A 26,810-nucleotide genomic window follows, 5' to 3' on the forward strand; every position below is an offset into this window, starting at 1 on the left:
ATTTATTACCTGTGTTTTATAATAACGAATACATGCATTATAAAGTGAGGCATTATAGCACAAAAAAATACTAATATAAAGTTTGTATTCAAAATAGTTACTTACGTTCATTTTGAATTTACAAATCCGTAGGAACGGACACTTAACCTTTGCCTCGAATCAGAAGCACGTTGCCCACCGCCCACAACATAAAAGAGAAAAAAAAACATCAAATTAAGCTAATCCTTAACACTCAACACGTGACAATTTTCTCATCGTGTCCAATTATCGGATGTTTGAGCAATCTCGATTATAGTCCAGCGTCTAAAGCGCTATCGGGGCAGACGTGAGGCGGCAGTCGCGCGCGCTATGTGTCCACTGTAGGGTTGAATTTGCGTACAAAATGTCTAAAAAAGACGTGTTGAATTTGGACTCGATTCTGCTTGAGTTGGGCCAGTTCGGCTGGTATCAGATACGGAATTACTGCTTCATTTTGATACCGATAGCGTTTAGTGCAGTGTACAGCAGTCAGTACATTTTTGCAGCGGGTAACTTGGAGTACAGGTAGGATTTGAATGTATTGTTTGTGTTTGTGGGTATTTTTGTGTGTTTGTAACTCTTTGATGTAACGCGAAGGAATATTAAGTATGATGTGATACAATTATTTGCAGTTTACCACGATGATGATAATAGTGATCTACGCAGGTACTGCAAAATTTAAGTTCAGTTAATCAACCCAAAAAAATATTTTTTTAATATTTTAATGCGATATCAAATTATTTATTTGACAAATTTTTGTAATATTTCATGAATAATTTTTATATTCATTTATAATATTATTTAATCGGACAATTATGTCAATATCACCTATTCTTATATTTTTGTGTTGAATTCGGGAGTAAAACTTATGATTATTTAAAGAGAATATAACATAAATTAATTTATAAGATTCGCATTTAATTTACGGATATACGGATTTAATATAAATAATGCCCAAAATGAAAGAGCAATAAGATAACTTCGATTAAAATTATCAACATTGATCTGACCAATGACCATGTGAATAATCGTCGATAATACGATGTAATTATTCCGATTGTAGGTAAGTAGTTTGCTATCAGTTCAATTTTACAATTTATCAAATTAGCCAAGCCGTAGTCATTTATAAAACACAAACATTCCTTTATCTGAAAGTTAACATCATGGTGACATCTCCTTAAAATAAAGCTAAAGAAAATTGAAATCAATGTTTCTATGCAAGGGAGCAACTGATAATTATATCTTATACATAGTGAGTAAGTAAATAAAATAAATAAATATTATTTATCAAAAGTTGCATTTATTTAAAATTAAACTGTGTGTCATAAACAGGATGTCCCAAGATGTATGGATATACTGAAGCCAGGAGGTAGAGGACCTAGAGGGCTATCCGAATCACCCCCATGAGGTAGACTCCTGGCTTCAGTACTTCTTGGGTCACTTTGAATAACATATTAGATATCCGCGTAAAAGTCGAATTCTAGACATAACAAAACATTAGTGTATTAAATGACTTTGTCTATAATTTAGTACATAAACTGTGATTTGTGAATCAATTAACTAATAACAATCTAATATGTTATGTTGAACGTAAACCTAATCACAATATACATAGTACACATCTATACTATCCTTACTATAAATGCGAAAAGTAACTCTGTCTGTATGTCTGTCTGTTACGCTTTTCCGCTTAAACCTCTCAACCAATTTTGATGAAATTTGGCACAGGCACTCCTTAAACCCTGAGAAAAAAAATAGGCTACCTTTTATCAAAAAAAACCATGCGGATGCTAGTTTGTTACTTCAACTATGGACCAATATATATTGGTCCATGCTTCAACGCACTAATCTCAGGAACCACGTGTCCATTTGAAAAATTATTTCACTGTTAGATAGTCCATTTATTAAGGAAGGCTATATCTATAATATTAGGTATATCATCATGCTAAGACCAATAGCAGCAGAGCAATGCGTGTAAAACTGCGGGGCACAGACAGTTTTAATTATAATACAGTAGCTTAGGTAGTAGGTATTTGGTATTTAGCGTGTACCAAATATTACATTGTTGTAAAAAATTCGCGAAAAGCTGTTCAAATAACTTAGGTATTATAATTAAGGTATTTATCCAGTCTGTATATTTTTGTGAATTTGTAGGAAATAATAACATATTTTCAGTTAATTATTAATTAATTAATTAATTAATTTATTTCTTCATAGAATTTACAATGTACTTACCTAGGTACTTATATCATATTTTATGGAAGCGTATTTCGTTTTGAATAATATGCAGGGGGCCCGGGTGGTCCAAAAATAAATCTATACTTTATTAATATTATAATGCTGTAGAGTTTGTTTGAACGCGCTAATCTCAGAAACTACTGGTCCGTTTTGAAAAACTATTTCGGTGTTAGGCCATTCATCGAGAGATGCATATATTATCATCACGTTAAAACCGACAGGAGCGGAGCCACGCGGGTGAAACCGCGGGGCGCAGCTAGTAGATCATAGTTACAAAAAAAACTAGCTGTGCCCCGCGGTTTTACCCGTTTAATTGTTTTTTTCAATAAAAATCAAAGATTTAGGTCACAATTCGTTTCATTCTTATTTATTTTGATTTTTTACATTATCGTCGCGCTGTTCCCAGGTTTTTACATGAATTAAAAGTTAATTGATGAGGAACTTCATTCATTGGTGTTGCAGTCGGCTGAGCGTGAAATCTGTTCCATTTGAATAAATTATTTCACATTAGGTAGGTAATTATTATTTATCCGACTTCACCAGAAGGGGGGTTATGTTCCTGGTAAAGTTCCTGGGCATGGATGGAGATAAAATATCCTTATGTTTGTACTTTGTATGATACATAGATAGCTATAGGTACGTATTTATTTATGTATCAACTATACTAAGCGTGTACCTATGTAGGTATCTCTTTGTAGATAAAAATATGGATTTTATAATACCTAAGGGGAAATTTATAATACCGAAGTTTTGAAAAGAATAATATTATGTAAGTAGATTGGCTTTTCTTTACTTAACTATAAACGTAGGTACCTACCTTATATTCGTTCGGTATTTCAGGCTAAAAAAAAACAGAGAGAAAGACTAATAAACTAATGCATTTAAATTACCAGGGCTTTTATTGCTTACTTCAGTTACCAGTAAATAATATAATTAGTTACGTAGTAATATTGAATATAGTGTAATTTTTTTATTAGAGCGTAATATTATATTGCGTAATACCTACAATGCTACGGTGGCTTCGTTATATAATATTTCAATTAATACATATACGTATTTACATTGGGGACTTACAAAATCTCTAATTTAACTTGTGTCGATATAACTAATACCATAAGTACTATATGAATTAATAACAATGACGCCACGCGAAATTGGTTGTTATTCACGCGGAAAAATAACCGATAATCCCACCACGATCTAATGAAGTTTGGGCATTATTAGGTATTTAATTTATGGCGGTATTAGTACTGATGATATACGTATAAATATAGTAAGTACATCGAAGTAGATGGACCAACGATATTGGACATGTTATCGATAGGATTATATAGATTATGTATACGTAATTATTTATTAAACACGCAGCTACTGTACAATGTGTTGATAGTAGAATAGTCGGGGAGTAATGATTGATAACAGATCCTATACAAATATTGTTTAATCTGATTTGAAAAGCGCAATAATTAGAGGTTAATTTTTTCTTAATATAGTTGTTGTAAATATTGTTAGGAAAGATCGTTGGAATGAGCTTATGACTGGGGTAGTATAATATTCCAAATATTTTACACTAGCTGTGCCCTGCGGTTTTACCCGCGTTGCTCCACTCCTGTGGGTCTTAGCGTGATGATATGCCTTCCTCAATAAATGGGCTATTTAATACCGAAATAATTTTTCAATCGGACCAGTAATTCGCCTGAGATTAGCGCGTTCAAACAAACAAACTCTTCAGCTTCATAATATTAGTATAGAATAGAATATATGTATATAAGAAGTTGTGAAAGATCTATTGTACTTTGTTATCATTCCTTTGTCGGTTTTATGAAAAAAGGTTTATGATATCCTATAGGGGCTTCACAGTAACCCACATTTAAACCAAATGAAGCCACCTTACCACGCATACCAACTGTGTATTTGCTATACAATGTACTACAAGACGTGTTCTACGCTGTTGCTTCATCTCCTATTAAATCTACGTCCGAAAATTTGTCGCAAGTAACTTCTTATTATTACAATTGTAAATGGACCTTATTACTTGCAACGACTACTTGCACGGGAATCCTAAGTGGCTTTTGAATGGAGATAAATAAGTCAATCAGAGCAACTAGCTCGCCCTTGGCACACAAGCTGTTTCCTTCAGATGTGATATGAATACTTTAATGATGGTTATCCTTTCTGTTAATATGGTTTCGTTTTTGGATGTCTGTGCGTCACTCCTAAACAAGCATGGTGTAAATAGGAAGACAATGCTATCATTTATTTATGCTTCCTGTTCCTATTTATTGTCTACGCACAATAATAATTGTACCTTTGCGAAGAAATTAAAAGATTGCTTGTTATAGTTAATACTTTTATGTTTTTTTACAATTCGCATATAGGTACATAATATATTTATACAATTAACTTATATGAATGGTCTGCATGAAATTTATAAAATATTGGTATGAAGGCAACGTTTGAAATGTAAATAAAATACAGACAACCCTGAAGCGACCACACAATTGAACCTTTGGCAAAAAATTCCCTGTATCTTACTCTATTTACATATTATTATTATAATCATTTGCTATCTCAAAAGTTTTTTTTAAAACATAATCTATGATGAGCCTTTTTCAAAGATATCTTTCATTTTTTTTATTTTACAAATTTACTTATATTATATTTGTTTATTACAGATGCAGGGTACCGCTATGCGAGTCATCCCCCCCAAAGTTCGACACAAACGGGTGGGGGGGCTTTGCGCTCCCCGACGGCGGGGGTCGATGCGAGCGCTACGTCACCGTGGGGGGCAGCTGCACCCCCGACGCGTTTCACCCCACGGACACAGAGCGGTGTGATAGCTGGATATACGAGCATAATAACACTATCGTGGCTAGTGTAAGTTGAGGAATTTTATGAATTAGTTGTATAGATAGATATTGATGATTGAAATGAAGACACTGTCATCAATGAGTCGTAAGAGGCTGAAAAAATGTCTTGTAACTTATTGAAAGTTGAACATTTACATTATTTGATACGTACCCTGTTGTAATTACCTAAATTTCAAAGCATAATCGTTAAAAAATTTAAAATATATTTATTTAAAAACCATAATATGTTTGTACACAGTTACATTTCGTTATACGTTTATGTTACACGTTTTACACACACTAGGTTTATTATAAAGGATTACCTATAGTACCCACACTAGGCAAGCCTGTATCGTGGGCACTGTTATAATAAAAAAGTCATTTAACAGAAATATTCTATGTTTCCAGTTCGACCTGGCCTGCGAGGAGTGGAAGCGCACTCTGGTGGGCACGATTCACAGCGCTGGTATCTTCTTCGCGCTGCCGCTCACTGCCTACATATCTGATAGGTTTGTGTCAATTATCTGATTCTACTTTAAATAAAAATCGCCTCATAAGCGAAGCGTTGAGGTGGGTACTACTGTCACTTCGCGCAAAACATCTGATTTTTCAAACTTAAAATGTCTTTATGTATCATACATTGCACTTGTAAGATAATACATACACACACATATTAAGAAAAAACACTATTTTTAACATTCATGATATTTTTGATGTCATTTTTGTTATTTAAACTAGTTAAAAAACAGTTTAAAAAAGTTCTGTCTTGGACGTCCGTGTGTCTGTATGTGCGGAGGATTTTCTTGTTAACACGATAGCGACCGAAATACTTTACTTATCGAGTCTTTTTTTTCTCTTACGCTTGAGTATGCTCAGGAATAGAACCCTTTCATTTTTCAGGGTCTGATTCGATGTGGTTTAATTGTTATTAAATAAACAAAAATAATAATTAATAAATAATTATTAAAAAAAATTATGAGGCGTGCACTTTTGGATCTTCCAAATTATTTGATTTTACTATAGAATTAACAATGTGGACACCTTACGGAATTTTATACTTGCAAATTTTCAAGTATTAGGTAATTTACTTCTTTTTGATTTATTTATTTATTTATTAAGTATTTGTCCATTGCATTTATAAGAAAGTTCATATTCATAATCAGGATACATATTTCTCAAAGGTTGGTTAGTAGACCTGTCACGCATTCAAGCATCTTATATACGATTATTTTTTTACTTTCAATGACCCATAGCTAGTTGATGGTATTATATGGTTTAGGTTTATTTTTATCACGGAAAAAGTCGTAAAGGTAATATAAATAAATGCATAGCCTTCACATAACTTATTTTGTAGTAAACTACTTTGAATTGCGTATTTTTACATAGTTGGTATTTTTACATTACTTTCAGTTTCGGGCGTCGCGTCGCCTTCATCCTAACGGCGGTTGCTCCAGCCATCATGGGAGTCATCCGCTCCTTCTCTACGTCCTACGTCATGTATATTATCTTCGAGCTGTTAGAGGCTATCGTTGGCTCCGGTGTCTACAGCTCTGGTTTTATTCTTGGTAATAAACTGCTTGAAACATGTTTGAGTAGTGAATTTTGTTGGTAAATTACTTGTGTGGTCAATTTTATCAGCACCTATTTACGAAAAAATGAAAGTTAGGTTCCTGCTAACGTTTACACTATTTCCCTTACCTTTTTCCTTATCATTACTATTCTTTATATATTTATGTGTCGATATAAATAAATTTGACTTTAACTTTTAACTTATTACATGAAATTAAACAATATGTTATCGTTTTTTCAGCGTTGGAAATGGTCGGCATAAATCGCAGAGTGCTTGGTGGTAACATAATATCCTGCACGTTCGCTCTCGGTCAGGCGCTCGTGGCGCTGGTCGCGTGGGCCGTTCCCGAGTGGAGGACGCTAACCAGGATCATATACGCACCTTCATTCATTTTTATACTCTACTGCTTCGTAATAGAAGAGAGTGTTCGATGGCTGCTCAGCAAGGGCAGGAAGAAGGAAGCGGCAAAAATTATTTTCAAAGCTGCAGAAATAAACAAGAGAAAGTTGTCGCCGGAGACCATCAAACAATTAACGGACGAGACAACACAATTGGAAGACACGTCGGTGGAGCAGAATAAAGAATCTCTCGTGTTGCAAGTGTTGAGATCGCGAGTGTTAATATCCAGATTGTTTATATGTGCGTTTTGGTGGATCACTGTGACGTTTATTTACTATGGGCTGTCTATAAACTCAGTGTCTCTCGGTGGTAACAGCTACGTGAACTATATTCTTACCGCGTTAGTGGAGATACCAGGATACTGTTTAAGCGTGTTAACGTTGGACCGCTTCGGACGCAAAGCGTCCATTATGACTTCATTCTTCGTGTGCGGATTATCACTTTTCGGATTACCTTTCATTCCCACACGTAAGTTACTTTGAACTTTAAAATACCTTGTGTCGTACAGTTGTAACACGTATATCTTAAATTTTTATCTACAATTCATTGAAATTAGTGCAAAGTCGTCATGTAATCTCATTATTAATTAGTGTAGTATCAGATTAATTGGTATTTTGCGAATTTTGTTACATACCTTAGATTAATTATTATAATCATGTACTAAGGTAGCTGAAACATGAAAATTAGCCTGTAGAAGTAGATTAGGCAGTAGTCATAAGCAGTTATGTAGACCTTAGCGTTACTTTTCAGATTTGCAGTGGCTGCAAACGTGTTTGAACTTGCTGGGCAAGTTATCTATCAGTATGGCATTCAGTAGCATCTACATTTACACCTCAGAGCTATACCCCACGTCTGTTCGTCACTCGCTGGTAGCTCTATGTTCCATGGCCGGAAGAATCGGTCAAGTGATTGCACCACAAACGCCCCTATTGGTTTGTATTTTTTAAATTATGATGCTAAATTAGTCTATGTTTACAACTGCAACATAGACTACTTTAGTATCTTTCGACTTTATGAAATTATTATAGGCTCAGTAGGTTTAAACATCATTGACGATGCCGTTTTTAGTTTATGCAGGATTCATATGGGAAAAAGATGTTGTACATGTATTTCATAGCTGTCTAATTACAATCAAACGCCATTAGACAAATCTGCAAACACAACTATCAATAGCAATCTCTAGACAAGCGTTAACAAATAACATCTCCAGGCACTATGACAACATGCCTCACGATGGTCGGCAAGTGCTGCATCAGTATGGTGTTTGCGTCCATCTACATTTACACCATCGAGTTGTTCCCTACGCAAGCAAGACATTCTATGATGAGCGTGTGTTCTGCAATCGGTCGCCTTGGTTCGACCTGCGCACCTCTCACTCCACTACTGGTTTGACGCGTGTATTCACATTGTCTTGTAGATTGTTCATTGTCTTGTAGATTTTTGGGTGTTTGTAGAGGTTTGGTAGTAAGTGCATATGATATTGAATGTTAGTCTCTGTAGTTTTCAAGCCTGGAAGTTTGGGAAATGTTGATTTGTATTTTAAAGTGTTTGACAAAAGTGTAGGTTTGACGATATCTGGATGATTTTGTTGTTGTTATATTTTGTTTTTAGTTATTTAGTAATAGGCGCAGTTATCGTGTAGGTAATTCCGTAATTCGTAATATCTCATATATTAATCTTAGTAACTGTAGCTTCAGTTCGCTATAATATGTCTTAAGAGCGCATATTCTATTTAACGCAAGTCAAAAACTCCGCGATCTATTACGATAGATCGCGGCTTGCGCTATCCTTTTACTATGAACAGCATAGGTCCACAGGAGAGCGCCGAGCAACATGTCCTCTCTCTGGAAAGGCTCGCTGCCGACTGATTTTAATCGGGTCACGCGCAGTGTTTTATAGTACTTTAAAAAAAATTGTAGAAAAATAATAGTGGTACCTTAGTTGATTTTTTAAATTTTATCTTATAAGTAAGACATTCTTTTATTGCAATATGTATAAATTATATTCAATAAAGTCAAATATCTTGGTGAAAATAATCATTTTGTCGACTATAATTTCTAAAAAAATTCACATTGTTCGGATTTTAATTTCGTAAGTTAGGAGTCCAAAATAAAAAAATCTTTTAACTAACTATTTTAATAAGGATCTTTGCAGTTAGTTAAAAATAATTGTGTGTTAGATCTGTCAGCAATTTCAGATATTTTTAGCTTCGAAATTGACACTAAAAGTGAAATCAAGTAATCATCGGCTCAGTTATCTTGATGGTATTCAGAAATACTGTATTAATTGAAAAAAACTCTTAACTAACTACATAGACAATAAAATTTCCTAAAATTATTAGTAATTCATATGTTTGTAAGATAAGTGGTTGATGGACAATCTGGTTTGAAAAATCACATATTTGAGCCAAACAGCGCACGGACCGCGTACACGGCCTTAAAAGATAAAATATTAATTATCGAGCATTTTTTTGCGTACCTATTATGTATAAGCTTTCCTTATCATAGTTTTGCAATCTGGCTAACATTGAGAGACACCACACAAAAAAAAAAAAAAAAAAAAAAGCAATCATTTTATTATAAGCACGTGCCAAGTAGTAAATCTTATTTGATAGAAATATTAAAGTTATCTTTTAATCTGGTAGATTTTAATTCGGTTTGATTAATTTATGACCCGTAAAGGTTTTAGGTTAATCTATACTAATAATAATATTATAAAGAGGAAAGGTTTGTAATTATGTATGTACTAGCGGTCCGCCCCGGCTTCGCCCGTGGTACATTGTATTTACGTTTTCTCTACATAAGAACCTCCTCGTACTTCAAGGAATATAATAAAAAAAGAATTATCGAAATCGGTTCAGCCGTTCTCGAGTTATGCGCTTACCAACACATTTTGCGATTCATTTTTATATATGTACTAGCGGTCCGCCCTGGCTTCGCCCGTGGTACATAATATTTACGTTTTCTCTACATAAGAACCATCCTCGTACTTCAAGGAATATAATAAAAAAAGAATTATCGAAATCGGTTCAGCCATTCTCGAGTTATGCGCTTACCAACATATTTTGCGATTCATTTTTATATATGTCACGGCTAAAGGTAGGTGAGAACATAAACTTAAGATTAGCCGGCTAAACTTAGGTTTATTTTCGACGAGGTGTTAATGTTAGTTTGTTCTATCTTTAGCCGGCTAAACTTAAGTGTAACCGCAGGCCCGTGGCTAAAAATGTCGGGGTGGGTAGATTTGGTTAGCGCCGGGCCGGTGGAGGGCTTGAGGGGCCCGCACAGTGCCAGAAAACACTCGCCCTGTTCCTTACATGTATTATAGTAACCAAATCTACCCACCCCGACTCAGGGCAGAAAGCTGGTGGCTAGGTTAGGTTAGGTTAGAACTCTTAAGACCCGCACGAGCCGAGCGAGCGCAGCGAGCGTGCTGCGGCAGCAGCCGGCGAAGTGCCAGAAAACACTCGCCCTGTTCCTTACATGTATTATAGTAACCAAATCTACCCACCCCGACATTTTTAGCCACGGGCCTGCGGTTACACTTAAGTTTAGCCGGCTAAAGATAGAACAAACTAACATTAACACCTCGTCGAAAATAAACCTAAGTTTAGCCGGCTAATCTTAAGTTTATGTTCTCACCTACCTTTAGCCGTAACATATATAAGAGATAAGAAGATGTAGGTATGGTTCTCACGCATAAACTACTGGACCGATTTTGATTAAATTTGGCACAGACAATCTTTAGACCCTTAGGAAGAACATAGGCTACCTTTTATTGCGAAATATGTACCACGGGCGAAGCCGGGGCGGATCGCTAGTCGATTATATTACTAATTCCAGCTCATAAATCTAAATTGCCTAGTTTATCTAAATATAATACATTATATGCCTTTCTTTCCTTAGTCGTCTAAGGAAAGAAATACCTACTAGTCATCTCATAATGATGTATTTTGTATAATAGGTAAAATCAGTTGGTAAAAAAATGCTGCATTATAAGAGGATAAAATGCGAAATGGGGAGTTAAAAATGATAGATTGTATTTGTACACGCTGCGTCGCGTCGTGATAATCTGAATTATGAGCGAAAACATGTGCTATTACTAAATTGGTTCAATATCCTTTCAGATGGCGTACATGGAGTCCCTGCCGTATCTTTTATTTGGTATAATGGCGGCCATTGCTGGTCTCCTCATGCTGCTCACACCGGAGACGCTGCACATCCAACTACCAGATACAGTGAAGCAGGCTGAAGGCATTGCTGTTGCACCAAGATCTAAGAAAACTACAGACATTATAGTGGATTAGTGTTAGTTTGGGTTTTAAGGCAAATATAGTGCTTATGCTAAGCTGGACTTGTATAAATATTGCCTAATGTAGGCAAACTGCAAAGCAAAGTGTTCAGGTCAAATATTATGTTCTGTGACTTTATTTCATAGGAAAATATCGTTATATTGAATATGCAGTTTTCGGTGTTAATGAAGTAGGATATGAGTCTACTTCGTGCCTATGTGAGAATGTATGAAAGGAAGTTATCTTCCATTCATACACGAATTTGCTGATTTTGTTGCGCCAGACAAGAAGAAAGTTTTAAAACAAACTGGATATGAAAAACTGGCGCTGAAACGTTAAATAAATGCTTGAAATATATAAATTCCTTAATACCTTCAGGCTACGTTGGAGTAAAACTGAAGAGCAAAATATCCTGTCAGAAATGACAATGGAAAGGTAAATCTTGAGATTAACAATGTATCATATCAATGCGTGTTCGATCATGGCAAATTCTTGGAAACATGGTTCCCTAACTAATAGAATATGATTTGTAAGAAGATATACTAGTATAGCTATCGTTATATGAATTATAAAGAAAACCCATGCAGACGACCTCGCAAGACCTTACTTTATGAATTAGTGCATAACTAGATAATTGTAATTAAGAACATATTGTTTATTTTAGCGTTTAATTATTGTAGAATATTTAACGCATTTAAATACAATAATTTTATCAACACAACTTTTTTGAATTATTTATGTTAAAACTTAAGCAATGCAAATTGTCGTTTGCATATGAGAAAGATCAAAATTCAAAACTCTCGTTTCTTGAAGATCTTTATTTAAGTGTAGTTACTTAGGGCATGCACCCTGCTCAAGATTAAGACAATAAATGTTGGCCAAGAGGGCATCATCATTCGTCAAAAATATGTTGTAACAAACTCCTGATAGATGGGGCTAGATGTTTATATATTATGTATTGCCACTTAGAGAGAGAAAATAATTAAATAACTGATGTAAGTAAATGGATGCCTAATGATTCAATGCGTCCCGAATAAGCAAAGAAATCGGCTTAAGTCCCTTGGACAATTCTAAAGAATGTGAAGTAACATTTGGATATGTCCCCTTCAATTATATGTAAATATAGTTTCAAATTAATATTATATTCTAGTTTAAATCCTTCTCAAATTGAGAAAACCATGTCACTATTTTGTAATTGTATATCTTAATGTTAATAATTGTTGTGTATCTATTATGACGCATGGATAATGTTAAGATAATAAATATGATTGTTATAAGAGTTTGTTGTTTTATTTATGTGAATAATACGATTTTAATCGGAAATTTATAGCAAATTACACTGATCTACCTACTGTTTAAAAGCAGAAATACGTTAATGAACTTCACGAGGGAGAAAGGGAAAGATCACTTCGTTGTCCTTCTGTCGGTCTGTCTGTCCTTCAAGACCATTATTTTCAGGAATTCTTGGAGGTATAAAGCTAAAATTTATGCCATATTTAATTACCGGGGTGGGGGGAGGGGGGCCACAAAACTGGTTGGCAACATCTGTCTATAGGATGTCTGGGATCTATACAATATATATCAGAAGTCAGATTTAGGACCGCTATTTTTGCAAACGAAACTCCACTGAGAGTCCGGTCTAACAGCCGGTTTATGCTGAAAAATTTCTCAAATTTCGACATTCGTGGGCGAATCAAAACTTACAGGATACTTCTTGTGAACATATTTTATCTTGAAATTATGGTAACTATGTAGCAACATCTTATAGCACAGATAAAGGAAAAATTGTGAAAAATATAAATTTTCAGTATCTAACATAATATAGAAAACAGGTTTTTACACAACCCTCTACTTTTATCAGAGCAAATTTTCGCCCCGGTGTTTTCAGTTATATTTTTCTGTACACTGCTGCTATAACACATAAAAAATATTATAAACTCAAACTCAAACTCAAACATTTATTTATTCAATTAGACTTCTTCTAGAAGCACTTTTGAAACGTCATTAGGTACATATTTTTAACATTTACCACCGATTCGGAAAGCAGTATCTACGGAGAAGAATCGGCAAGAAACTCCATAGTTGCTCTTTTTAATCATATCAGTTTTACAATTTTACAAATTACATATGTAACATCATAATAATTATATTAACATAATATACCAAATAACTGTCCTGTGGTTTTTACGCGACAACCCTCCATGGGTTTTTATCGTCCATATATTCCTTAATACTGTAATAGACTAGTACATTTTTTATATAAGTTTTAAATTTAGAACTACTAAACTCTTTAATATTATGAGGAATTCTGTTGTAAAAGCGTATACCTTGACCCATAAATGAATTTTTAACTTTAGCTAGCCGGAAAAATTGCATTTCAATTTTATTTCTATTTCTTGTGTCATAACAATGTCTATCTCCGACTTTTGTGTGTAAGTGAGCGTTATTATGTACATATAAAATATTATTAAATATATACTGCGACGGTACAGTAAGGATACCAGTATTCTTAAAGAGATCTCTTAGTGAGTCTCGAGCACGCAAATTATATATAGAGCGTATGGCTCTTTTCTGTAATATAAATATAGTTTCTATATCTGCAGCCCTGCCCCATAGCAGAATTCCATAGGACATTATGCTATGAAAGTAGCTAAAGTAAACCAATCTAGCCGTTTCTTCATCGGTGAGATGCCTTATTCTTCTAACTGCATATGCAGCTGAGCTGAGCTTAGCAGCGGTGGTGGTAACATGGGCCCCCCATTGAAGCTTCTCATCTAATGTCAAACCAAGAAAAACAGTCGATTCCACAGGGTATAATACCTCCCCGTTTAAAATAATATTCCTTTTCACCTTTTTTACATTTGGGAGGATAAATTATACACAATTTGTTTTTTTGTATAGTAAATTATTAGTATTAAACCAATTGGATATGCGTAAAAGAGCAGAGTTTACTTCGTCAACATTTGTAAGGATTCCAAAGTACTTCTTAAAGAATACTAACTAGTTAAAACAAACATATTAACAAGAAACATAATTATTTCCTTAATCGATCAGACTTACAATAAATGAAGTTCTCTTATATTTTACTATCAAACAAGATTCGGTCAGAAGAGGATTATTAACATAAACAAATAATTGCACTCGTACATTAAGATCAACTTAATAGGTCACAATTGCATTCATTATAAGTGTTTTGTCCGTGAGTACCTACCACAGGTACCTACACTTATACTACCGACAGTAGCGAGGGGATTTTCAAGTGCAATTAACACCTTGTTATAATCACAAGCTTATCACAAGTATGTACAAGATAGGGTCTACATTTTTATTGTCCTACTTAAACTCAAACATACTCAAACTCAAACATTCATTTATTCAATTAGACTACTATTTAGTAGCACTTTCGAATCGTCATTACATGAGTATTTTTAACATTTACCACTGATTCGGAAAGCAGTATCTATGGAGAAAAATCGGCAAGAAACTCCATAGTTGCTCTTTTAAATTATGTCAATATTACATAATATGTAACTTATATCTAACTACATAATATATCATAATATGCCAAAGAACTGTCCTGTGGTTTTTACGCGATAACCCTCCATGGGTCTTTATCGTCCATATATTCCTGAATACTGTAGTACGCTCTCTGAACTAGTACATTTTTTATATAAGTTTTATAATGGTTTTATGAAACTCTGTGTAAATCCTTACTGAAATATTCGCGTCTCGACTCTTTTTATTGTGTTATTTTTGGAATAATGTGTTATTTGTTTTTAGGATTTAGCTTTGGCTTCAGTAGTAAATTCTAGTGAGATAAGAATAGATTAGATATTTTTCACAAATTACTTACCATTCATCTTTAATTGTTACAAGCATTAATCCGCGACGAATTAATAAATAAATAAATAAATCGATTATTTTCCATCATAATTTGCTACATAAATTTAATGACCCAGGTTCCTAATATAGTTATAAACTGTTTTTTTAGGTTCACACTAATTTATATAACACTAATAATTAAAATATTTACAATTTATACCTATAGTAAAATACCTAATAATAAAATTGATTGTATTTGCTTTTATCTTATCCAAAACAATCGTTTTATGGTGAGTTTATATGGCAGAGGCATTTTCCATTTTCATTTCACTGATTGTTTTTCTTTCAGTGCAAGTGGATTAGATATCAACTTACTATACCTACTTTGTTAATTCGTGACGAATTTTATTAGTTACTAGCTGCTCCGCGCGGTTTCACCCCCGTGGCTCCACTCCTGTTGCCCGAAGCGTGATGAAATATAGCCTATAACCTTCCTCGATAAATGGGCTATCTAACACCGAAATAATTTTTCAAATCGGACTAGTAGTTCCCGAGATTAGTGCGTTCAAACAAACAAACTCTTCAGCTTTATAATATTAGGTAGTATAGATATATGATAAACAAACTCGGAACCAGATTATTGATTTCCATCGTAATTGAAAACCTAACATATAATAGTACTAACATATATAACAATACTACTAGATTTCCGCCCGCGGCTTCGCCCGCGTTTTCAAAGGAAAACCCGCAAGGTTCGCGTTCCCGTGGGATTTCCGGGAATTAAACCTAAGTTACCCTCTATACGTGTGCTAAATTTCATTGTGATCAGTTCAGCAGTATTTGCGTGAAAGAGTAACAAACACACACACACACACATCCTCACAAACTTTTGCATTTATAATATTAGTAGGATAAGGAGGAAAGATTATTTTGATTGTATCTTTCTTGCGCTTATGTGAAATAAAAAATACCTAGTTATTTAAAAGTCTAACTCTGCATTAAGTACCTTATAGTAGAAACGAAAACCTCTGAAAACGTTTTTAAGACCAAAATTGTTTTTCAATGCATACCTGAATATGTAGATAAAAGGTATTGTATGATTTATTTGGGCGAAATAAAACAATAAAATTTTATAACTGAATAAACGCTTCATAATGCTGACATGTTTTTGTAAGTTAATAGGTAGGTACCTACCTATTTGGAAAAAGTATCAATTTGCGTTGGTATATAATATATACGTAATACATTACATTTGATCTAAGTCTAGACATTATGACAGAAAGAAAGAAAGAAAAAATATTTATTGCCACAAGTTACACACACTTAACAACTACTTACATTACTAAAAAAATAGAGAATTTACATGGCAATCGCGTCAGACTCAGCCATGCTGTCGGGCTTTAACACCTGAACAGCACTGATTATAGTAGATTGGACTTTATATTTACAATTAAATAGATAGTCTATAAGTTAGGAAAACCCATCCCTACTAGGTAATATTAAGTGAAAGTAACTTTATCTGTCTGTCTGTTACGCTTTCCCGCTTAAATCTCTCAACCGATTTTGATGAAATTTGGCACAGACAATCAGCTTTAGACCCTGAGAAAGAACATGGCTACCTTTTATCAAAACACCACGCGGGCGAAGCCGCGGGCGGAAGCTAGTATGTGCATCTTAATATACATAATTATGTATATAAATCTCGTGTCACAATGTTTGTCCTCAATGGACTCCTAAACCACTTAACCGATTATAATAAAATTCGCACACCATGTGCAGTTCGATCCAACTTGAGAGATAGGATAGTTTAAACATGTAGGTACCACGGGCGAAGCCGGGGCGGACCACTAGTAAGATATAAAAATAATTTGGAAAATCCAAAAGTGCACGCCTCATAATTTTTTTTTAATAAATATTTATTAATTATTATTTTTGTTTATTTAATAACAATTAAACCACATCGAATCAGACCCTGAAAAATGAAAGGGTTCTATTCCTGAGCATACTCAAGCGTAAGAGAAAAAAAAAGACTCGATTAGTTAAGTATTTCGGTCGCTATCGTGTTAACAAGAAAAAGGATCCGCACATACAGACACACGGACGTCCAAGACAGAACTTTTTTAAACTGTTTTTTAACTAGTTTAAATAACAAAAATGACATCAAAAATATCATGAACGTTAAAAATAGTGTTTTTTCTTAATATGTGTGTGTATGTATTATCTTACAAGTGCAATGTATGATACATAAAGACATTTTAAGTTTGAAAAATCAGATGTTTTGCGCGAAGTGACAGTAGTACCCACCTCAACGCTTCGCTTATGAGGCGTGCAATAGGGAAACCCATTTTGTAATAAATGTGCCATTATCAAGATTTCGTATATTCTCAATCGACTCATTTTGATAAATTTGATTGATATCAATAATTATGTCTAGACATAGGATTTCTGAGATCCATCTTATTGATAATATTTCGTATTGACTTTCGTATTGATAATAATTAGACGAATGTCATGATGGTAAAGCAACTTTCTCTGTCCCGAAAGAGATTTTTTTAAAATATGTATCGTTTATTGATGTTCCACTTCTATTGTTCAAAGCGATTTTATATAGCTTCTATAGTAAGGCTTCTAGGATTCCTCCATAAATGAGCTATCTAACACACACATATTTATTGTTTTATTTACAGCTCTTTCCAAATATTATAATAGAGAAAACAAACGCTTCAAATTCATAATATGTATTACCACCACATACTAGATACTCAAATTTCGACGGACCGAAGGACGTTTTTTAAAAAGACAAGATTTAATTTAAACGTCTTTAATAGGTGCTCTCTACATCTAGAATGAATACTTTAACTAATTATATACTTATCGCTAAACAAAAATGCAACGCTGCAACTGCGTTCAAGGAATTACAAAATGCATATTAAGGCGATGCAGGGTGGCCGTAGTTATGCCGCGTTAACAAATACGACGTCACATGCATGTACTGCGGGTGGCCCCGATATAACTAGATAGTAGATATCCAAGGGATATTGTTTACAAGCAAAAATGAGATTGCTACACAATAAAGGAAAATATGCACAGGTTTTTTATCACAGCTTTGTATGTATTCAGAATGCTTTCAGTCCAGACAAGAAACATGCCAGTCGAGTCCAGCAACATAAAAACAATCTAGACATCGATATAATTCCTACGTTGTCTCCTATTTAATACTGTATACCCATTAGGTAACGTTCTAAATATGGACTCTTGAATAACTATAGAATCGTCTCAGTTGTGACGTCTGCTTTTTCGACAAAGGAAGTTCAAAAATCTTAGCAAGCAATGAGTAACTCCCTTTTTATTACACGCTTTATATTAGCTTCACCTGTATGTTTGTAACCGACTTCATTGGGCGCGATTTCGACCCACTTTAAACGGCCGGATTTCGTTCAAACTTTGTAGATTTATTGAGGACCGATGACAATACACTAATTTGATAAAATTTTCTATTTTTTAGTTCGGTTTTCTATAAAAAGCGTGTTTTTTAGTTTTTTTAAACTATTATTATTCTGTTGAAATCTTAGGTGGCATTAGATACAATACTATCTGAATAAATACAATGAACGGAGCCTTGCTAGAAGAATTTTCGAACTAATTCAGGGAGTACTATACCCATAATAAATTAATGTTATTAATACCTTGGTGAAAGTGATAATTAATGTCTAGGAAATTTCTTGTATAAATAACACTCTACAAAACTAACGTCGCACATAGAAGATTACTTAATACTTTAACAAATATTGGAAATGAATTGACACAAAATGATAAAATGTTTGTTTAACTAGACACGAACTAGTCTAGACATTCATTTGTAATTATACTATAGTTAACAACTGACAAAGCTGCTTTATTATTTCTAGTGAATAGTTTAAATAAATTGCTTTAGATTTAATTCTGTTATATCTATACTAATATTATAAAGCTGAAGAGTTTGTTTGTTTGAACGCGCTAATCTCGGGAACTACTGGTCCGATTTGAAAAATTCTTTCGGTGTTAGATAGCTTATTTATCGAGGAAGGCTATATGTTGTATCATCACGCTACGGCCAATAGGAGTGAAGCCACGGGGGTGGCTAGTCTCAGATATCAAGGAAAATTCCCCGGATGGAAGAAGTGTTCTTAATGAATTAAGCAAGATTAATTAACATTATTTTGTATCTCTGTATTGTTGAATTTATTGAATGTGGGTGTTATATCCTAATCATAAAGGTAAGATAACTATTCATTAATGTATTTAAAAGCAATATCGTTTCTAGTTTTATCTTGATAAAGTTTGTAAATCCCGTTATTAGACGATTAATTACTTATCTTATATCATTGAAATTTGTAAGAGTATTTGAGTGATCATACTATAGTTATGATTGATTTGTATGTTTGTTTGACCAAAACCTAAAATGATTAATTCTTTTTATTTGAACTAGTGGAAGTGAAAGACTAAAGAAGTACCTACCTAATTGAATTTTCAATTTGTCCTAAAATTAAAAATTTTAGGGACTAAGTTTAACACAACAACCGATGAACAAAATCACTACGGATATATTATTATTTACATAAGAAGTGTTTCAAACAGGAGGTTTAGGATTAGGTTAATACCTATTTTCCTTTTGTGCTAAAAAATGTAAGGAAGACAAAAATCGTTAATTTGGAAAGCTCTTCTATAAAAAATAAGTGATACTTTGTTAAGTATCTATCTACTTATACCTAAATTGAAACAGCGACACGATATTTTATGGAGGATTACAAATACATGTTTTTGTATGAATTTCCTCAATTAAATTATCGAAACAGTCAGCACATTGCGTCAATTCTCTCATGGTTTATCAAGCCAATAATATGTTATTTGGGCATATTATCGTCCATATATCAGCCATAAAACTTATCAAATACAATTCGAACATAGAACAATAAAAGAGTTAACAGATATTACGACAATCTCTTTAACAGTCGGTTGACTTGCTTCGGTTGACGCAGAGTGGTTAAAGATGTCGGAGTCTAAACGAGAGTCTAAGGCCAATGCGCCTGTGATAGACCTGGACTATATCCTGGTGAACGAGCTGGGCCAGTTCGGATGGTACCAGCTACGGAATATGTGCCTCGTCAGCTTGGCAATAGCTTCCTCTGCATTCTTCAGCGAATATATCTTCTCGGCTGCTGCTGTTCCTCATCGGTAAGTCAATTGGGTGTTGTGCAAGGGAGTACATTTATTTGACATCAAGTTACAAGTTACGAGTACACAGATATTAAATTTTGATGGCATTAATTTTAAGATTTTAGGAAAAAGCTTTCAAATAATAATAACTAGCTTTCCGCCCGCGGCTTCGTCCGCTTTGTCTAAAACATAGTAAATTATATACTGAAACCTTCCTCTTGAATCACTCTATCTATTAAAAAAAACCGCATCAAAATTCGTTGCGTAGTTTTAAAGATTTAAGCATATAGGGACATAGGGACAGAGAAAGCGACTTTCTTTTATACTATGTAGTGATTGTAGTGATAATGGTTTGAATGCTAGGACTTCTGTATATTACTTTTGAATAAGACTTATATTTCTGTATGATGTTAGGAATTATGTACAAATTATTTATGGGACTCTTAAAGTTAAGCCAATAGTAAAGCCAATACCAGTGGTTTTGAATTATTATTAATTTTGCATAATATTATACCAAATTACCAAACAACTTTTATTAGTTAGATTGATAGAAACAAAGTCCGCCGCCGTATCTGTACGTGTCTTGTAACACATCGAAATCACATAGAAAGCTACATAGGAAATAATATATGGGCTACTTATATTTTATTTCATTTTTATCTTAAACACCTTCTCTCTCCTTATTAGTAAGGTGTAAGCTCTGAGTTTGTTCAGTTTGAAAATAATATAATGTATTTGAAGAAAACGCGGCGTTACTGTAATTTATAAAATATGAAAATATAAAAGGAATAGTCTTATGTAGTCCAGTGCACAGACACTGTACAGTGTTACCTTACACAAATTAATTTTAAGATCTGTAAAATGTTTCTATAAATAAAAATAAACCAATCAATCCATATATAGTTACTTAATTAAAGAATAATAATATTATCGTGAAAAATCTTACTAAAATTCCTTAGGGTGCATTTACATCAATCGAACATAGAGCCTAGAGCTGCAAGATTCTTTCGAAATCTTTAGGTGTAAACATTGAGATATTATTAATATGGAGACGACAACGCCTACATCACTTATGTTCATATGACGTATGTTGAGCGGTTTTTTTTAATGGTTTTAAAGTGAAACGCATCAAATATGCCTTCGTGTGTGTTACGATATTGCACAAATAATACAAATAATACGGAAAAGTGCAAAGGAATAACTTTCATCGGTAAGTACCTAACTAGATAATAATTTTTAGAACTTAGTTAGAGCAAAAAAATGGCGCACAGATTTTGTTCGTGGTGTCTCCTCCATACGTAGTAATATTATCTCAATGGGTGTAAACGAAAACTCGCATTCAGTGTTGTTCAGTATTAGAACATTGCATTGCCTGTTTACACTAGAAGAATGTGACATAGTGGGGGTAGAGCATTCGCTCGTTTGATCTAAATGCACCGTTGATTGAATCTTTTTATATTTGGCAATTATTATGATGTCGGATAAAACAAAAATTGTTGTGTGGTTTTATGAAACCACGGTAAAAGTGAAACTGTTCGAACGGTTCCGAACACTGCTTTGTGGCTACACAGACATGCGCTACACAGACCAAAAAGTTTGAGATGATGCAATAAAAGTTTCACTTTAAAATTTCATGTTTATTCATAATATACTTAATTGAAAACTTGCTTTAAATCAGTTGAACAATAATTTCTCAAAAAAGGTTATTCTTAAATTTGTTTCGACTGTTTCACGTGTTCGTACGAAGAGTTTTATGTATTATTGCGCGCAATGTTACATATATAAATTTCGCATACCTAAGACGATAAAATTTAATCTTTATATTATGTATTATAATGTTATATTACCTATATACTCACCAAGAGATATAGTCAATGAATCATATTATCACGGCAATCATAAAACACGCAGATTTTTTTGATCTTAAAAAAAGACCTTTTTTGGCTCCCGAAATTTAAAAATAAATAAATTAATGTAATAAGAGACCTTGTTGTTTCCAATTTGTGTACTTAAATTGAATTTTGCGACTATGCCTTCACCCTTGAATGATAGATAATTATTAAGACTTTCAAGAGCTTTTTATTGCGCTTTGGATCGCTGATAAGATTAGATATATTCGATTATTAAAGTGTATCGATTCTTTGTACCGTTACATTGTTGTCTTACGGTCATACAAAATTGGAACCACGCCCTTTATTTCCATTATTTACCTACGAGAATACCTGGTCAATAAACTAAACAACACATTCAATTCTCAAAACAGCCTATGTTTTTTGGACCTGTGTCCCCACGTAAGCCTTCCAAAAGATTGGGACCCTTCTGGTATTATGGAAATGAATAATAAGAAATAATAAAAATGTGTGCGTGTACACACGTAAGAAGTGAAACTTCTTTATGACCTTATTTTTCAAAAAATTATTTACTATATGCAACTTTACAGAAATACGTCGAATCACGCGTGGTAGGGATAAGAAAACGATGGCGCGTAACGGAAAAATGTCACGCGTAACGAAAAAATGTTACACTAAATTTTTTTCCAACCCCGATAAAAAAGTTTCACTTCAAAAAGAAATAATAATAGAATCTTATCTATGTTAAACAAAAACTGCTTATAGATGCCGTATACCGGAATGTGGAGAAACATCCAAAAGCGATCTCTTTGAACCGAGCTGGTTATCCAATGCCATTCCCGATGGGAGCAGCTGCGAACGGTATGCTTCGAGTAATGTGGGCTCTGGTAGTCTGAACTATTGCCCTGCAAACCTGTTCAACCAATCACAAACGCTTGATTGTGAAGAATTTGTATATGCGAGAGATAATTCAGTTGTTTATGATGTGAGTATTCCTTTTGCAATATTTCGGTAGTTTTAACTGAGTATATTTATCAAAAAACTGAGTATATGTATAATGATCAAAAACTTATCAGTTTCGGTTTATTTTTTTATCTATATTCTTTGTTTTGTTTTTATTTTTCAAAGACATAGAAACAGCCCAAAGAAAATATGTATCAAAATGTATAGATAATTTATTATGTTCTACTCCTCTTATATCTACGGTGGACGTTAGGAGAGATTAGTAAAACAATCGGATTCGATATGCTCTTTAATAGTACATACAATTATTTATACATATTATGTATATCAATTATTATCAATCAAATCATATTCTTTCTCCTTCAAAATATTATACAATAAGTAGGTTACATAATATACAATAGAAGGGTTCAAAGGGTAAAAAATTGAAAAGGGTAAAACGGTACCAAATATTGCGATTGCAAAACAATAACAATAAGGGTGCTTAATGCTTATTCGTCGTCGCAAGTTCGACTCGCACTAAACTGATTTTGAATTTTCTAGTTTAACCTTGGTTGTCAAGAATGGCTGCGAGCTCTAGCGGGCACACTCAACAGTGTCGGCACATTGCTAGTATTACCCATAACTGGCTACATCTCGGATCGCTTCGGTCGCCGCGTGGCTCTGGCCATCAGCCTCTTCAACACCGCTCTAATCGGACTCATCAGAGCCTTCTCTGTTAACTACGTTATGTATTTGGTGCTGCAGATCCTTCAAACCACTTTGGGAGCTGGTATATTCAGCTCGGCTTATATTTTCGGTAAGCGCCTTTTATATCTTATTATCCTATTAGATTTCCGTCCGTCACTTTGACCGCGTTGCCTAAAACTTAACAAATTATATACTAAAAACTTTATCTTGAATCACTCTATCTGTTAAAATCTAAGCATAAATATATACACAGACAGACAGCGGTAAACGACTTTTTTTGTAGTCATCGTATGATGTTAAAACACATCAAGAGGTATTTCTAAACTGCGATTCATGTATTCATTAGTTTCACTATTCATGATAGAAATATCGAAGACTTAAAAAGTATAATTTTATTTTTCAGCTGCAGAACTTGTTGGACCGAAATGGCGTGTGGTGGCCAGTGCAACCTGCTCCTCAATGTTTGCAGTCGGCCAAGTGATCCTCGGCGGAGTAGCCTGGGGCGTCCAGCCATGGAGACAAATGATCATAGCCTTACACGTACCTGTGTTCCTTCTCATTTCCTACTACTGGATCCTCTCAGAGAGCGTTAGGTGGCTCCTATCTCAAAACAGATTTGAAGAAGCTAAACAGAACCTGGAAAATGTGGCCAGGGTGAATAAGAAACAAGTTAGTGAAAAGTCCATGCTGGCTCTGATGAATCCACAAAGGGAAGAACCAAAGGTTAGTTTTGTTAAAGTGTGTGAGTACTTGGAGGTTGATAAAACAGACTGAAATAAATGAAACCGTGATATCAGGCTTTCTAAGTAAATATCCAATAAAATTAAAATACCTAGTTATATTATCTTTATTTTATATCTATAAATAAATAAATGTCTTCATTTATTTATAGATATACTTATCTATATTTCTAAATAAAAGAAGATATATAAAGATAGAGACATATCTTTTAATAAACGAAGATAAAGCTATATTTATTTTGAGCTTATCCTTTCTTACTAAAGCGCATCTAAAAATATCTCATTTAACAATATCTGTATTTTTCAGGCAGAGAAACGCAGCCTAATAAAGACGATATTCCGATCCCCAGTGCTCCTAAGGCGTGTGTGTACCACTCCTATTTGGTGGATCACAACCACCTTTGTGTACTATGGTCTGTCCATCAACTCCACGAGTCTTTCTGATACGATGCATCTCAACTTTATCCTAACTGCGGCTATCGAAATACCTGGATACTATACCGCTGCATTTATCTTGAACAAGGCTGGAAGGAAACCAACTCTGAGCGTTGGATTCATATTCTGCGCTTTATGTAATCTTGCCTTCGTTTTCATTCCGACAGGTAATATTTTATGTTTTAAGCTAAATGATGTTACAAAAATTGTGCATTTACTAAAAAGAACTACATTTTTGATCTCAATTTATACATGCAATGTTTAACGATAAGGATGAAATTTCAAGGTTGTGTAATGTGTTTCATATTTTTAAATTATATTTTATTACTCCTAATGATAAAATCGTGCACATAATCACTGCGTGTAATTGAAATTGTCGTGCGCAGGAGTATTGTGATTAGGTACTTAACAGTTTTTTTTTAATATTTGACAAGTTTGTGCGAAAGTGCCATCAATGCTTTTCGCTTACAAATACTAGTTCAATTTTCTAAAGACCATACTCTTGCTACGTTTTGAGATTTTTTTTTTTAATTACAGTAGTCATTAAAGTAATTAAGTTAATTTGGTACTTTGTAAAACGTTTACCCCTGCAGAGTGGGATACCTTTCGTATGGTTTGAAATATTTGCGAAAATCTTAATATCCTCAGAATTGAATCGAATTATCTATTCTTTAAAATATTATCATTATACATTTGAATATTATAAAACTAAATATGCAAATCTTTATATCCTTCCTTGCCAATCGTTTATTCCAACTTCCAGATCTCACCGTGGTCCGCCTGATCGTGTTCCTTGCTGGCAAGTTCTTCATCTCTGCGGTGTTTACCTCCCTGTACCTGTTCACCTCTGAGCTGTACCCGACAGAGTTCCGTCACAGTTTGCTGGGCTTCTCCTCTATGATTGGCAGGATTGGGTCTATTACTGCCCCGTTGACGCCTGTGCTTGTAAGTTTATTTGTATTTGTTTCTCTAAGCGATTTTTCCTCGTAAGTGAATACTTTGCAGACCGTGACTTTTTTGTTCACCTGTACTAATAATAATCAAACCTCTGAGCTCGTCGTATATGCATTAGCTCTGTGAATGAGTGTAATTTTGAAAGTGGAAATATAAAGGAAGGCCTTAAACCTAAATATCTACATTAATATTACAAAAAGTAAAACTACAAACTACTCGACCGATTTTTTAAATACTTTCACCTACCTACTACATTATTTCCGAGTAACAAATGCTATATTTCACATTGGATTTAAACCACCGAAGTCTGGACAATCAACTCGTATGCGTATAGTTAGCCTTATATCTCTTGTTCTTCTCCCAGGCTGACTATTGGTACGGCATTCCATCAACCATGTTCGCGGCAATGGGCCTCCTCTCTGGCCTCTTGGTCCTCACGCAGCCAGAGACCCTCGGCACCAAGTTACCTGATACTTTAGAAGAAGCTGAGGCTCTTGGGAAGCCTGTAGATGCTTCTAGCTGATTTCATTACGTAGATAAAACTTCTCTCGATAATAATTAATCTTATTAAGGATATTTATCATGTTTGAGATCTCAATTTATATTTATTTTATCAAGTGAAAATATCTTATAGGTCGATTTCATATGACTAAGAAAGAAAAGAATAAATTTTAATTAAATAAATATTCCTGCAATTTTTTTATTTATTATGTAAAAAAGGAATTTTTTGATCAATTATCTTAAAATCAACCCAATACTCCGAGAAACGATTACAAAATCTATAGAATCTGATAA

At 33.9% G+C, this 26,810-nt stretch overlaps 2 protein-coding genes across 3 annotated transcripts; both read left to right on the plus strand.

Moving 5' to 3' along the window:
- The first annotated feature begins 276 nt into the window (after window positions 1-276).
- On the plus strand, window positions 277-12,601 carry LOC149483095 (organic cation transporter protein-like). The gene is made up of 7 exons (XM_089703168.1): window positions 277-543; window positions 4,932-5,133; window positions 5,514-5,614; window positions 6,516-6,670; window positions 6,916-7,542; window positions 7,825-8,006; window positions 11,201-12,601. The coding sequence occupies exons 1-7, from the start codon at window positions 383-385 to the stop codon at window positions 11,378-11,380; spliced, it is 1,608 nt and encodes a 535-aa protein (XP_089559294.1). The 5' UTR covers window positions 277-382; the 3' UTR covers window positions 11,381-12,601.
- Window positions 12,602-19,342: 6,741 nt separating this feature from the next.
- On the plus strand, window positions 19,343-26,608 carry LOC149483096 (organic cation transporter protein-like). Of its 2 annotated transcripts, none has more exons than XM_089703456.1 (8): window positions 19,343-19,443; window positions 20,206-20,401; window positions 22,999-23,218; window positions 23,740-23,995; window positions 24,290-24,609; window positions 24,934-25,228; window positions 25,825-26,006; window positions 26,380-26,608. In XM_089703456.1, the coding sequence occupies exons 1-8, from the start codon at window positions 19,416-19,418 to the stop codon at window positions 26,536-26,538; spliced, it is 1,656 nt and encodes a 551-aa protein (XP_089559582.1). In that variant the 5' UTR covers window positions 19,343-19,415; the 3' UTR covers window positions 26,539-26,608. The 2 variants fall into 2 exon arrangements, with proteins under 2 accessions (XP_089559582.1, XP_089559583.1); XM_089703457.1 differs by having other exon boundaries at window positions 19,397-19,443; window positions 20,179-20,401.
- Window positions 26,609-26,810: the final 202 nt, after the last annotated feature.

The sequence above is a fragment of the Colias philodice genome, chromosome 14 (assembly GCF_061535455.1).
Source record: "Colias philodice isolate Cphi_HAF_F1 chromosome 14, ilColPhil1 Martin Lab GWU primary, whole genome shotgun sequence".
In the NCBI taxonomy this organism is placed as follows: Eukaryota; Metazoa; Arthropoda; class Insecta; order Lepidoptera; family Pieridae; genus Colias; species Colias philodice.